The sequence below is a fragment of the Ornithodoros turicata genome, chromosome 7 (assembly GCF_037126465.1).
Source record: "Ornithodoros turicata isolate Travis chromosome 7, ASM3712646v1, whole genome shotgun sequence".
Taxonomy (NCBI): Eukaryota; Metazoa; Arthropoda; class Arachnida; order Ixodida; family Argasidae; genus Ornithodoros; species Ornithodoros turicata.
This window is the reverse complement of record NC_088207.1, coordinates 57,639,062-57,654,495: the sequence shown is the minus strand read 5'-3', so window position 1 is coordinate 57,654,495 and position 15,434 is coordinate 57,639,062. Positions and strand designations below refer to the sequence as shown.

General features: G+C 43.4%; 1 protein-coding gene across 4 annotated transcripts; it reads right to left on the bottom strand.

The window, feature by feature from the left end:
• Positions 1–230: 230 nt before the first annotated feature.
• On the bottom strand, positions 231–15,321 carry LOC135401719 (JNK-interacting protein 1-like). Of its 4 annotated transcripts, none has more exons than XM_064634267.1 (13): positions 15,277–15,304; positions 14,447–14,490; positions 13,733–13,874; positions 13,198–13,276; positions 11,759–11,930; positions 10,722–10,888; positions 9,403–9,585; positions 7,608–7,688; positions 7,429–7,532; positions 6,958–7,062; positions 6,045–6,124; positions 4,254–4,352; positions 231–3,543 (listed from the first exon to the last, which is right to left on the bottom strand). In XM_064634267.1, the coding sequence occupies exons 3-13, from the start codon at positions 13,835–13,837 to the stop codon at positions 3,471–3,473; spliced, it is 1,248 nt and encodes a 415-aa protein (XP_064490337.1). In that variant the 5' UTR covers positions 13,838–13,874; positions 14,447–14,490; positions 15,277–15,304; the 3' UTR covers positions 231–3,470. The 4 variants fall into 4 exon arrangements, with proteins under 4 accessions (XP_064490337.1, XP_064490336.1, XP_064490335.1 ...); XM_064634266.1 differs by having other exon boundaries at positions 15,224–15,279; XM_064634265.1 differs by lacking the exon at positions 14,447–14,490 and having other exon boundaries at positions 15,224–15,321.
• Between the last annotated feature and the right edge of the window lie 113 nt (positions 15,322–15,434).

Below are 15,434 nucleotides of genomic sequence, written 5' to 3'. Positions count from 1 at the left end.
AGGCAGACGGCTACTAAAAGAAGAACTAAATAAATTTGTAGCATACTTAGGCAAGGAGACAAAGATATTTAGATATGTTGTTTAAGATTTACATTATTAAATTAAACATTGTATTAAATTGTAGAAGCTCAACCGTACAAGCAACTACCTTGCTGCCTTCATATAACAGTATGCATGTCGCAACGCAACCACTATGTGTTGAAATGGAAAAAAACACAGGCTGAAGAAAATCTCCTGTGAATGTTTTTAATATTTGCCTCATGTTGTGCACATTTTTTCTCCTCTCACACTCTCCTCCTAAAATGAGATATCTTTTCGCTAATCGAGTACATTACAGGTCTTCGACATGTCAATACCAAACAAGGTCTTTCATTTCATTGCGGCTGCGCAGCAGTCTTGGGTAGTAACCTAGCTACAAGTAACTTGTAACTGTAACTAGTTGCTTTTACCATTGATGTACTTGTAACTAGTTGCTTTTACCGTTGATGTAACTGTCAGTAGTTACTTTTACCGTCAATGTAGCTGTAACTAGTTACTTTTACCACTTGATGTAACTAACTAGTTACTTTTACGATTTATGTAACTGTAACCATGTCACTTAGGTATTACAGTATTTTCCATGCGTCAGTTCTCTAGCAAAATTTTGTCGAGGCTTCAAATGCCCTGCTATTTTTACCAAGCTGGAATTCCACAAATTTTGTAGTCTTGTAAACAGCCTTAAACTAATTTCCATGGCCTTACACTGGCTCATAGGAAATCCTCTGTTTGTAACACAGTATAATTACGCTTTGACAGTAAAATCGCTAAGATGAATTTCTTTGTTTTCACTTATTCGACTTTTTGAAATATAACTGTAGAGCAACTAAGTTACTTTAACATGGTAACCGTAGCTGTAACTAGTTACATTTAAAAAAAGAGTAACCGCAACTCAGTTACTATTTTTGCAAGGTAACTTTAACTCGGTTACTTTTTTAGTAACTTATCCAGGACTGGTGCGCAGCATATACACCTGGGTTCCAAGGCAGTGCCAAAATACTATGTGGTCTAAAACTGTGACTAAACTTGAAGGGAGCCCACTTCAGGAGGACTAAATAGGCAGAACTATAGACACAGATGCGTCTGCAATGTGGACCGGTAAAAAACATATGATACGCTATGCCGAGCCTAAAGGGGTTGTGACACCGAGAGTTATGCCAGAAGGTTTTTTTTGCATCGACGTGATTCCGAGTTTTACATGCAGAGGGGGTAATCGTCGCCTACAAAATCAGTACCGTGAATACGAGACCCCGGTCGGCTCTGACATCACGGCAGTGATGTCAGAGCCGGGAGGTGTCATGTGCTCGCAAGGGCCAATAGGAATATTAATAGGTTGTAGCTCCAACAAAGCCGGAGCTTGACGGGAAAAATTCGTTCGTGGGTCTTATCTGGCCCACTACAACACATAGGACTACAGTTCTTTGTCTTCAATATCTCCAAGTGTCACAACTCCTTCGATGATAATAATAATAATAACAAACAAAAAAAGAAGCTTGTCATAAAAAATTGAAAAGAAAGAGGTTCAGTTACACATTTATGTATCACAGTGAAATCAGAAGAGATCCTGACGGCTGTCTCGAGTCATGGGAACAGCTGCCATTACCAAGTTCACTTTACACAGAAAAATTTGTGTCCACACTATAGGATAGCACGCACCTCTGATTCCCCCCACCCCCGATGTCAAATTATTTGGCAAGGAGGTTAAAATCTTCCAAAGCCAGGTCTTGTAGAATATATGCGAAATTTTAGTGACTTTTCACCCAATTCTGGCAACACTGACGCAGTTACCGGTCTTACCGCTATTGGCACGTCGGAAAAGACATAGAAACGTAAGTTACTGCATCTCTGGAGGTACCGCAATAGAAATGAGCCTCTGCACTCACAGTGGCAAGCGTTCGTTCAACAAACATTGTAAACACAAGTCGTAATACGACATTAAAAAATATATCACAGTGATGGTCAAAGTAAACAGACGGCATTCTTGTTTAGTTCACGGTGCATCTACTGAATAGGAAAAGCAGTAAACAACCCTCTTTCCCATTGGAGCAGGTCTTAACTGTGCCTCTACAGATCATAGTTATCTCAGACAACTATGCAGCGCAGGTAAAAATCAACAATCGTGTCACCACCGCACACACACATTCATGTTTGCAACATTCGAAACAACGGAGAGCAGTGCATGGCACTTTCTGCATGGTGATTTCTACACAAAAACCACTAGTATAAATATAATATATATACCACGAGAAGGGCTGGGAATTGCACGCGAGGTTAGAAAAACTGTGGCCTTATGCTAACTCTGGAAGTTGCTAAAATGTTTAGTTAAATATAAAATAGCTTCAAAATCAGAAAGTCTTTGTATGTGGCATTTGTCCAAAAGTTTTTCTCTCGTGCATCTTCATTGTTTTTGATGGAAAAACTTGGACACTGAGATGATGTAAGTAGATGTAAAATTAACTCAAACCTAATGAAGTATACTGCATAAAACTCTTACAGCAAACACAGCCACCTGTTTAAAATTTCAAGTAATGTCTTTCACGACTCGTACAACAAAAACAATACAGCGAAGGAAAGAAAACTGCATACAATTTCCAGCCCCAACAAACTGTTACAGGCATATTGACAAAGCTCAAAACAGCAGCACTCCTCTGCAGCGCTTAACAAATCAGCACCGCTCATAAAGTGAGGGTGTTACCGGTCATGGGAGTTTGGGAAGCAATTATTTACAGCAAATGAGTATTTGTGGTGTGTCCTTTCACAAACTGCAAAACCCTGTCACTTACCCAGTTACACAAGATGTATAAGGCGACATTCCGTTGAACCTCGGAACTGAAAAATGGTCACTGAAAGATTTGGGAAAGCTCATTCACAAATGGCTATTGGTGAGGATGGCTTAGATCTCTAAGTTTCGTACGCATTTACGTTACAATTGAGGACGATTTTGTAGAAACGAGATATCCGAGAAAGAAGAGTCGAAAGAGCTGTCTCAGATGAGATTGAATTCTTAGACTGCTTACCATTTCAAGTTATGGGCACCACGACATCTCGTTTCGATTCCTAAATCGTTGGTTCCACATGTGAACGGAGGTTTCGGTTACTGGATGCATCCCAAATGCGAATAATGTCCTCCAATCGTAGTGAACCTTCTGTCAAAGCATCTGTCAGTTTAGCCCTGAGTGGACACCGTTACTGCCCCCCGTCACACATAATCATCGTTCCAAGTGATGTTCCTCATTTCAATCTTAATGTCTATAGATAAACACAAGCTGGGGTGTAATTTACGCAAGATGCAACAACAGATTTAAGACACAAGACATTGCAGTTCTCTCTCTGCATCGCCTGCCTGTGCCGCGTGTTAACCACAATTAAAAAAGCGCGTAGGTTGAGAGCAGGGAGACACCAACGTTTAACAGACAGGGAGTGGCACTGTATATTCATTCAATGTAGAGGTCCTCGGTAGGGTAAGCAGCTTCTATGAACTTCTGATAGAACCGATGAAAGGCACGCCTGGAAATGAAAGGGAGCCACAAAGCATGGAATGAACGCAGTACGTAATGTCGCAACGGACTATAGCCCGAATCCCATAACAAGCGACACGCGGCAGATACACGCGAGAAGCGACAAAATCGACGTCACTGCCGCCACACGAGCGTCAAAAAAGCTTTGTCGCGGCTCAATATTTCTGCATCTACTCCCAGTAGATATTTGTAGCATGTCGCTGAGTTCGTTGCCTGTTGTTTGACAAAACCAGCTAGATTTGGCGGCGTGAAACAAGAACTGAACGCGTGGGCAAGGGAGAGGGTGGAGAGGGCAACCAACAAAACTAGCAGACGAAGAAGTGGGCGGGGCGTTGGGTACTTCAACCGCAGCGCCACTGCGTTACGGCGAATATTACATAGCAACTTCATTACAATTTCTCCTCGTTTTGACGAATGAAATACTATTTTTGGTATATTTATGGCAATTTACAACTTAGCTTGAATAAAATAAGCATTGCTTCTCCAAAAACATCATTTCTCGGTGACGAAATGTCGCTGCTCAAATGGACCAGGAAGTCGCGCCATGACCAGACGCGACAGCGACAAATTCTGCAGCGCGTCGTGTGTCGCTTGTTATGGGGTCCGCGCTTATGACCATTAACGCGTCAAAACCAAGTGGAACCGTAAAAATATTTTGCCACCACCATGTACGAGGACTGAGTATTCACCACCACTCACCCGACGCATTCAGCCACGTCCCGAGTGGAATGATCGGCCCGAAAGACGTGGCAGGCAAACCTTTGCCGTAGGGGATGTTTCGTAATAAAACCAAAGTACCTGGAGCAGAAAAATCGGAAAAAATCGTTTCATCCGCAGCCCCTCGTAGACCAAATAAACAAATACAGTCGCCGTCAGATTTTTCGGACTCGGCGGGGATCGCGCAAAAGTCCGAATAATCGAGCAGTCCGAAAAAAAAAAAACGAATTTCGCTTCAAAATAAACTTTACTAAGCCCTAATAGGCTGGAAAATTTGTCGATGCTTTCCTAACGCGCTTCCAGCTCTGCCTGATGACGTCGGCTTCTGTTTCCCGAAGCGACATTTCGTCAATGTACGCTGTCAGAGACACCGCCGTCATCAAGTCCGCAAGTCGGCTTCACCTAACGCATGCGTGCTGTAGGTGAAGCTCGCTTTACAGCGCTCTCGCGAGACTCGCGGGCGGACAGCACGCGCTGGGCCGTTGGCCAAAAACGAAGACGCAAAAGCGTTACCACAGACCTCTTCTACTCAGAGGAATGGAAAATGAACAATCAACACTGCTTTTTTTTTTTTGTTCAATATTTTAGTTGGTTGATTTCTTTTGATACGAATTTCGGATGATACCAATATTTTCCGTCACCCCAAGAGAGAAATTCGCGGGTTGGGCAAACAGAGTCCGAAATATCGAGCGACGGAGCTGCACGGCGTCCGAAATTTTGGACGTTCTTATACATGAACTGGGATGGGACCCGAACGAGTCCGAATAATCGAGCATGTCCGAAAAATCGAGCGGCGACTGTACTTGTGGAATTATGTACCTAACTGGGTATCAACAGACATTAATCAGGCTAGCACTCAACTAAATAGCAGAAACTGATAAGTAAGAATGTGACAATGTTGCGCGTAAATGTTGGTGACGTATCTCAGTACACTGCCCTTCTAAGTAGAGCCTGTGAGAGAATTAACGTCTCATGGGGCTCGTTTATTACTGGTTAGTCCGATGCTTGAACGTGCACCTCTCACACGAATAGAAGCAGTGCATACATGGCCCAACACAACAAAAGTGATCCTAGATGCGAGAAATAGTGACACCCACAACTGGCAAAGAAAAAATCGAGGGACACAAAAAATCAGACACACAACACAAAAATCACAGAAATAAAGATGATCGAAGGCCGTTTTGCGATATGAAAAAATGTATTTAGCAAGTTTATCTCGAATCGGTGCCTGGGTTGTTTGGCAGGCTAGAAAACAGAAGCTACTGACAGCGAAAGCCCTGTGTATAAAATGCAACTGTAAATATAAATAAGTACCTGACAATTTAGTTTAAATATATATAAATATTCATATTTATTATTTAAATGTTTATAAACATACTATAAAAATTGTATATAAATATTTTTTACGGTGACTTTGAGCATAATAGAAAGCATGCTACAGCATTTTTTAGTATTCATTTGGTTCCGACTGTCACTTTTAAGGGGGGACGCGGGGATCGACTTCGAAAAAATGACAAAAAAATCGATTTCCTGGAAATCGCATTTTTGTGTTCTTTCATTCATATTCTTGACACTCACAAAGTTTCTTGGCTCAAAAGGGCTGCAAAGTGCAAGAAAAAAATAGTTTCGAAAGCCATTGTTGCGCAGAAAGTCCCGAATTTTCTGACAAATTAGCAGTTTTCAATCGGCCGTATCTTTTGAACCGGAGATAGAGAAGCTTTTCCCAGATAGAGAAGCTTTTCACCACAGCACAGAGCGGTGAACAACACTTACTTATGATCGGCGGGGTGGTAGCCGCAGAAGGTAACATTCTTCAGGTTGAAAAAGTAATCGTGGGTTGGCACATGATTTGGCTGAAGGGAAAAGAAACTGAACTGTTAAGGAAGCACAAGACACAATATGAATAGAGCCTGAAGTCTTAGGGTTTAACCCGTTTCTTCCCAGAATTTGCGCCCCAAATTGAAGGTTGCCTCTTTAAAGTGAAACGCTACTTTTACCTGGCAAATTGCCCTCACTAAAACGTCTGTAGGAATGCAAATGCGACGGCAGCAAATGGCAGCAAACGAAATTACATCACAGTTTGTACCAAACTAGTACAGTTCATTTGAGTAATAGAGCCCAATTTCTCCCTGAATTTAGCATACTGGAAGTTTTTCCACCCGAATTTTGTTTCATGTTGATTTTCCCGATTTTTACCTCCCGAATTGGGGAAAAAAAATTTCCGAAAACCTCATGAAACACTGCTTGATTATGCACAATGAACAGCATGAGCTACAGAGGTACTATCTCTGTGTAGTACACAGGTTTTCAAACGGTGTTACACAAACTGCTTTCCCGGGTTCTGCAAGCAGCTCTTTGCTTCCACACGTCACATTGCCGGAGCTCACATGGCCGGGCTTGCTACAAATAGACGAGTCAAGTCAACATTTGCACAGTCCAGGGACTCCTTGGGACTTTTCGAGAGCTGTTGAAGTGCTTGACATTTATAGGAAGTTTGACTGTGGAACTTTTTATTGTAATGGCGTGACCCTGACTTGCAACCCCGCACGGCTTCATACTGTTCCTAGAAGTCTGAAGTAGTGTGGCATGATGCGTGTATCTCAGTTACAAATTGAATGGTCGGTACTATAACCTACTCAGTCATGACAGGATGCGAGGAAACAATAAAAGTTGCTTCCAAACATACCGCTGGTGTTCTCCGGTCCACCATCCGAAGCCCCTGGTCGGTGACTTCCAAGATGCAAGGTTGTGGTCCGTGCACTCCAACTTCAGCTGAGCTAGCCTTGACAACCTTAAGGACAGACATATTTCACATTACTGGCTACACACAATTGGGGGCAGATCTAGGATTTTCCCGAGCGGGGGGGGGGGGGGGTCCCGCAATGGTTCCCGCTATGGTACACGGTACGATAATCCAAAACGATATCACGATACGCCAGACTGACGCTGTTGACATTTTAGTACACTGTGGAAAGAGACGGTACAGTTAATTAATGTCGTAGCGCTCCCACGTGGCAAATCCCAAACCCTTTCGATGTTACGCTGTTGAGGAGTTCTAGTGAAGTTTGCTAGTGAAGCTTCGAAAGTGTCGCGCATGCACCATGTAACGGGCACCGTATCGTAGTTGCAAAAACAGTCTATTAAAGCTCTCTATTACCTTGCGAACTGCTTGGCAGAATACAGGGTTTCCTTTGTGGCACTCAACTTCGACAGAACCCAGAAAGTCCAACATAAACCGTTCTTTCCGCACCTGTTGTCCGTCTGGAACGCAAGATGGCGCACGCGGTTATAAAATAACAAATTATAAGATAATAAACCAGAAAGCAGAAAACACACCTGAGCCAAAGTCAGTGTAATCGACGTCTGTCACATAAGCGCTCGGAAAAATTCCCGTTCCTCCAGTCCGCAGATTCACTCCTGGCACACCACGAAGAGGGACACAAAAGAGAAAACAAAATTACTCCCACCATTAGATTTAAAGAAATGTGTCTCGGACACGTTGGGTAGTTCCAAAAGTGAATTGAAATTACATTTACGAGTGCTATAGACACACAATCGTTTCTGAAGAGATACCCTAAGAAGAATGACAGTTTAACATCAAACTTTGGACGTTGAGAGCATTCAACGCATCACTTTTCACAAAATAACGAAAATGTCAAGTTGATGTTTAACCCAAGAGACCAATGGGTGAGCAGGTGGGCAAAACAGCCATTCGCAGTCAGGCTCACGCTTTGCTGAATATGACGCGTGCGCTGGTTCCGTGTTCCAAGGAACATCATGTTCAGCAGAATAATTGTCTTTGTTTAGGCCCAGCCATCCTTCCCCTTTGCCTATGAAGTAAGGATCCTTCACCCTCCTTCCCATGCTTTGAAGGTCAACTTCTTTTACAGAGGTCAACTTCTTTTACAGAAGTTCAAAAGTCTTGTTTTTCTTTACAGACACTCACGTGATTGTTTGGAGAGACATAGCATGTTACTGACAGTACAGCTGTTTAGCTCTTATTAATTTAATTCCTTTATTTCATAACCACGACCATTTGGGGCAAAGAAATTCGCGCTGTCGAATTATCAACGAGGAGAATAGAACGATAAATGTTCCGAGTATACAGACTCGCGTGTAACTTAAGTACTCCACTCAAGTTACTCTATCTTAAATACTTTCAGGAGCAACTTGGTATCATACAAATACATGTACTTTAAGACTCAGTGTTCAGTACTTTACTTAAATACTTTTTGGCAGTAACTTGTACTCATATCCTAAGTTACTCCTAAGATATTCCCTTTCACCTTTTTTTTTTCTTTTTCGGGAGACAAGAAGGTCGAGAAAAATATTAACTCGGCCTGCTTTGGTTGGGCGCAATGCCACTACCATGCGCGTACATTTCGTCTCAGATATTCCCTGCCATACCCCTGCCATTGGTACCCTTTGGTGCCATTGGTACCCTGCCCCTGTCATGGGTACCCCGGCCATTCTGCGGCATAGAGCCTGCAAAAGGGGGAGGCACCTTGGATATGCGTGAGGAGGGATAATGTGTTGGCCTGAAGGGCGTGTTGTTGAGTGCTCAGGGTCTGTTGTAGCCAGGGAAGATGAACAGTGTTTTATAGAGAACTAGTGAGCAAGGACAGCTGTACATAAAGGCTTGTACTTGAAATGAACAGTCGATTAAAACAACAGGTGTAGTTTAAGGTCGCGTGCACGCTTACAATCGTTTTATACGGCTCTTCTTCCGCCTCTGAGCACAGCATGGGGAATCCACGAGAGTGACACTATCTTGCTACACAGCCGCAAGATATTCCGTAGCAGACGACAGGAAAACACGCTGACGGTGTCGTCTGCTAAATGTGCAGTACGCTGCACCCAATATTCCGTGCCGTGTGAATGCTCAACATAACACAGGACAGAACTTAGTCTCGTCGTGAAAGTAACGAGTTACTTTCGCGAGTAGTCGCATACTTTTTGACGTCAAGTAATTTACTGCTCCGCTCAGTTCCTTCTTTGCCTGGTACTGAGCAAGTTAACTTTTGCGTACTTTTTGTGAGCATCTTGTACAAGCCTGCGAGCAGGGTCGTGCTCTAAGACCGTAACCTTAATCAGAGTGCCAGCTGAGCTACACCTATGCAGTTGCACGTACCTTCGCACCAGGAGTCGTCAGCCTCCTTGCTAACATAGATTGGGTCACCAATGTCGACTTCTATCTCGTCGGGGTGTCGTGGCACAAACCTGTACAAGCCCCTATGCGTTGCATCGTGCAACTGCAGCTGGCTGCCACCAGAGGTTGTGGTAGAACTTGGGGTGCTAACGCAAGAGGGAGAACCTGTAAAGGAAGCGAAAAATCACGAAATTGTGATACTGCAATTGTATGACAGTATACAGGGTGTTTTACCTAATGCAAAAAAAAAAAAAAACTTATTAAAAAAATCTAACTTGTCTGAACACTATGGGGTCAATGCTATTTATCTCGGGGGAGATTTTGCCATGATTTCTGAACACTTTTATCAACTTTAATTTTCTCAATTGAACTCAGAAATTTGCCAAATCAACCTCATGTTTTTTTTTTACGGAAACAGAAGGCGCATGCCAGATTTATCCCATTCTACCGCAAAATACATTCCCTACTACAATTGCAATAGCCGGAAAAATCTGAGCGCGGAAGGTAATTTGCGTGACCTGAAACAACAGCTTTTGCTTTTTTTTTTTTTCAGCTACAGTATTACCAAAGCATTACGGAGTGTATTTTATGATGCAATGGGGTACATCTGATTTGCGCTTTCTGTTTCTGTATAAAAAAAAGAAAACGTGAGGATGACTTGGAAAATTTCGGAGATCAATTAGAACAAATCAGTTTCTCGTTAATTAAATTTGATAAAAGTGCTCAGAAGTCATGGCAAAATCTCCCCAGAGATAAATAGTGTTCGTTCATCCTTTTTTTTAATACCTTTTTTTGCATGCTAGGTGAAACAGCCTGTAGACCCAAACCAAAAATTAAAAGATGCTGCCACACACTTTCTTACTTTCTTATAGTGTTCAGAGTCACTGCGAAAAATGCCTCGAGTGAATTCCTAGTCAATTGTCCATAACTGAACTTTATAGCCAGGGATTTTGCTGTCAGCAGCTTTCGGTTTCGATTCTGCAAAGCTAACTAGCCTCCGATTCGAGACCAAACACGCCGATTACGTTTTACGCTATCGTAAAACAGTCCTCGGTCGACTTTATCTCGGTCACACACGCTCGTGATGCTCACCAAGGTGTGGTAGCCCGTGCCTACGTCACAGTCAAACTGAAACAGGACGTGCACTTTTGTACAGTACTGTACTTTCCCTACTGAAAAACCACGATGCTCTGCTGGATGGATGTTTCTAATTGGCATCCACACATAACTTGTAGTCGAGTGCAACTGTAGTTCTAATCTAAGATGGTATTGTCCGTGTCCATGATTAAAAATCTCCACACCATTAGCTGTAGGAGAGACAGACTTGGCCCCATCTGGTGAATGAGCGGTAGAGTTCCCGCTGTCTGCACCCGTGTCCAGACAGAGTCGGTACCTCGAATCCTCGGGGCTCGAGTCTTCCTCAGCGCAGCTTCCTGTTCCGCTGCTGCCTGCGCCTTTCTCGTACAGCCTTTAAGAGGACAAAAGTGCAAGAGGAACTTGAGTCGCATGCCATTTTGATGAATGGGATTTTCCGCACAAATAGTTGGTGAATACGTGCATTGTACCCTAGATACTACGGTTTTGGAAGATGGCCACGGGGCTCACTTTTTAAGGTGACTCATAATGTTCCTTCTAACGTGCTTAAAAAGGTGCTCCCTTGGTCATATGGTCATACGGATCTGCTGGAGTCATACGGGACAGATTCGATACACCTGATAACAAGCACAAATGGACAGAACTGACTGCCAGAATGAAGAAGCGAATACGATTCAGATTGAAGGGTCACTCCTTGTACTCCATCCACCACAATCTAAACGACTGGGCCAAAAGAGAGCTATCCCTGGAGATAGGACGAAAAAATTGAATCTTGCTTCGCGATTTTAACGTGTTTTACCAGGCACCGGGAGAATTCTGATAGGTATACACGTACAAGCACACGCTTTCACGGCTATTGTTATATCGATGTCTCGTTTACATGCACTTCAATTGGTGAGCTGACGGGAACCAGCAGATCGTAATAAATGAGCTCAACTTATTGGTTCGATGGTGCAATAGTGTTATACGAAATTTCATCGCTATGTTCGACCTCGTCCAAAAAGTAAAAAAAAAAAAAAATACAAAATCAGAACAGTTGCTTAATGACCATGCGTCTTGTAGAACGTTAGCAAAGCTTCCTGTTCGAGGAACTGAACTAAAATTGTGCCGAAGTCTCGCGAAAAACTAGAGAAAAGACCCACAGGAATGTGGGCAACGCCATGATACACTACCTCGAGTTGTCCGCCTTATTGGCACTTAATTAGCACATTAGAATTGGCTGTTGGAAAAAAGAGGAACCTACCGTAGGCAAGACTTTGGCTGTGTCCCAGATGTATCGATCTCCAGATACAGTCTGTCAGACACTTGATGGATCAACTTGGCACGACCATCCTTCCGTGCTTCTGGTGGAAGATGCTCCAGGCCACGTAGCTCATCTGCGAGAGAGCCACCATTCTGGGACAACTTGCTCAGGGCTGCAAGAGGAGACACCCAGATAAGTACACCCGGAAGTAACTACGCGTGATGTGCGTCGAGTACCTAGCAGCGTGAAAGGTGAAAGCGGGCACCCGTGTGAAGTCCATTCATGTAAGGCTTACATGTACAGGCACATATGTTTGCTCTGCCTGTGAAAGTATCTAGTACAACGAGGCATGTCAACCACTCGACAAAAGGCACACACTAATGGAATGCAAAAATTTCCTGTTTACAAAAAACAGACTCTATCAACAAAAAAATAAAAGAAACATGATGCTGAAGAAGTTGTGCTGTTCGTTACTGTATTTTTGTCCATTTGTCTCTTTCCCAAGCCCAGGGGTATGTTGCCAAAGTGAGGTTACCATTATACGCTACCATACTGCATTAGAGCACTGCACGGGCCGCATTTTTAGTCCCAGGCCCGGCCTTCCTTTGATTTACCTGCCCGGGCTCGGCCCAAGGCCAAAGGATTCTAAGTTTCTCGGCCCAAGCCCTGCCCGAGCCCGAGAAATTTATAGGTTACCTGGCCCGGCACAGTGTATCAGGCTGTAAAATTTGACCGTGGTTAACTAACAGAGGAGTAACACAGGCTCGAGCCCTACCTAGGCCCGGCAATGTACGGGCCCTGGTCCAGCCCAGGCCCATAGTGGTCACACCCGAGCCCAGCCCAGGTCCGCAAAAAGAAAGCTTTACCCAGCCCGGCCCGAAAACTGGGCTCGGGTTCTCGGTTAAGTGTGAGCCCGTACAGTGCTCTATAGTGTATACGCGCATAAAAATGTTGTGGCTTTTACAGCTCAGTAGCATTACCGCTTGAGGCAAGTTGACTTTCCCAGGTGCTGTCACTACGGTGCTCTAGAAGATCTAGAGCACATCTCTCTCTTAAAATTGCTTGGTCCCTGGCCAAATCCTGCCCACCAATGTTCTTCCCTCAAAGCTCTCTTCACATTTTTATACATCATGGGACTTCGATTTTTATTGTGAAGGGGCTGATGGAGTAGAGTATCGCCCCTGGCGATGAAACTCCCCGTTCATCATCTTAAAAATAAAGTCATCATTAAAAATCATTTATGGAGTTCTCGTTTACGTCCGTGATCGAGGGCTGAAAATTATGGCACCTAAGCAAAAATTTAAAAAATGTACAAATCAAAAGACTAGCTATTCTGTAAGACCTGCTGGACGAGGTAATTAATCGTGACAGTGTGTAATGCATAACTAGACTGTAGACTGACCGGTCTTTCAAAGAATCATTTACTAAGAGATACTCACGTTTTCTGCCCGAAGGAATGGCCGGCAATTTTCTTCTGCGCTTTTCTGACTTTGGTAGACTGGATAGTTCTTTGAGCATCTGCGACGGCAAGTGCAACAAAAACAGCTGTTTGTCTGACGCCCGTACTCCCGACAAGGGACTTAAAAGCACGAAACACTGCCGCAATTTCCAGCCGAAAACATGCACCGACCAAAAGTTACGCTTTTAAAATAAAACTAACGCACGTAACACACACAAGCAGCAACGTCTGTGCTTATGCTCAGAAGACAAGGAAGCATCACATTGAGATGAAATATCACAAGACAGCTGATCATGAATGAGCCACACCGTATTTAACGTTTGTCATGAAAGGGCTGCGTGTCTGCCACCAAGCTGCTTACGTCCTGGCCACGATTCGAACCTCCAACCCACAAATGAAAGTTTGCTGCCGCGATAGAAAATATCATGCGTAATGCATATCTCCAAGAGTCCCAGGTGCCAAGTTTCACTGCATAACACGCATGTTGTACGGTGGAAATTTCAGAAACATCGTACCTCGCACATCCGGTTAACGGATTCCAGTGTCTCATCCGAAACAGGAGACCTTGAGTATGCTTCTTCGTGCAATTGTGTCGGTGAGCAAGCTGGCCTCATGTTCATCTCGGCCGTCGGTGTGAGCTCGATGTCATGGGCTATCCTAATCGCCGCCAGAGGAAACACACGTGTTAGGATTTCGTGTTGAAGCTAGGTAGCAAGATTGACGTTGAGACATCCCGTCGTTACACATACGAGACGTATGTTTTCTAATACCCCTGTCACACGGGCAGTCTTCAATTATCATTGAAACAAATGGCAATTGAACATGTGCTTAGCGCCACCCTGCGGGTAACGTGTCAACGTCTCAAACAGCGTTGCATCCAATGCTGCTTGACAGGTTGACAGGTTACCCACTTGGTGGCGCTAAGCGCATTTTCAATTGCCGTTGGTTTCAATGATAATTGAAGACTGCCCGTGTGACAGGGGTATAAGAGACTCTTTGTGCATTGACACTAGTTCGTTTCTTGAACGCAGATGCTTTTACGTATAAAGAAATAAATCCCAAAGTTCCCTAAACTAAAAATACAGTGAGCAAAGTTAGAACATTTTCGAGAGAACGTAACCATCTTAAACATTTTTTATCAGTCATCTTAAACATCAAATTAAAATTAAAACTTCAAGGTTGCATAAGAAGCAAAACTAGAAAGATGTAAAATATGTGCACAGACTCACCTTCAGAATTGAAAACTCATTGAATGATCATCAGCAAAATGAAACTAAAAACGAGAAACCAAATGCAAGGAACATAAGAAAACCGCCTAATTCTTGTTTCAGATATTCCAATTGTACAAAATAAAGTCCCTAAAGAGCTTCGCCATAGTTTCTATCTACATATAGCACCTCACAACAACTAGCAAGCGTGCCTCACCTTACCTTATTCAACAATAATGTATTTATTTCTCCGCTAAAACACAGTATGCAACACGAAGCTTGCATCAAACGTTTTAAGAGTGCGACAGAGTGAGTGTTCGAAGTAATCAAAATGTAATTTTGTGCACATACTTCTTCCCTAGATAGGTATGTTTCCTAACAACCTACTATGGCTGGTTGAGGTTACTGTATCAAGACCCTTCCCCGTTCACTACATTCTTTGTGCGATCGCTAAACCATTGTAATATGCCAACTCGCTACCTACGAAATTAGATAGTCAAGCACACGAAATTGATTTCCCAAAAGGTGCATGTATATGCATAGCTCGCTGCATTACCTTTGTGCTTGATCAGCACTATCAGATGTATCACAGCATAACAGACGTCAGTGTGACAAAATACACGCGTCAATGAAAATGACAGGAGAGAGGTGACACTGTAATATGCACTGAATATGGGAAAGGCTAACGGGACTGATCTTGACCGTTTGACCACCAACGCGCTGCTCCCACAAAAACAATCACTTTCTAGATTCCACATCCGGAAACGCTCAACAACGTTGTAATCCAACAATCCTTACCTGTAGCAATTCACGGGAGCTTTGATATGCTGCGGCATTTTGTCGAAAATTACCTTGAAATCTTCGAACTGCGGGTCCGCCATCTTCCCCAGGAAAGCGAGAAATTTCAGACGCCCTTTCTCAAAGTGATGACGTCATTCTTAGTTTTGGTTTCGAAACCGCCGGCACGGAACGGACGTGTACAAATTGGAAGGCGTCAGTACGAAGTTCT

Excerpts from the sequence above, each read along its gene's own strand:
- LOC135401719 (XM_064634265.1), bottom strand. The coding sequence starts at position 15,306 with ATGGCGGACCCGCAGTTCGAAGATTTCAAGGTAATTTTCGACAAAATG. Across the intron at positions 13,875-15,223 it reads GCTCCCGTGAATTGCTACAG|GATAGCCCATGACATCGAGC; the intron begins GTAAGGATTGTT and ends GGCGGCGATTAG. Across the intron at positions 4,353-6,044 it reads TACCACCCCGCCGATCATAA|GTACTTTGGTTTTATTACGA; the intron begins GTAAGTGTTGTT and ends TTTCTGCTCCAG.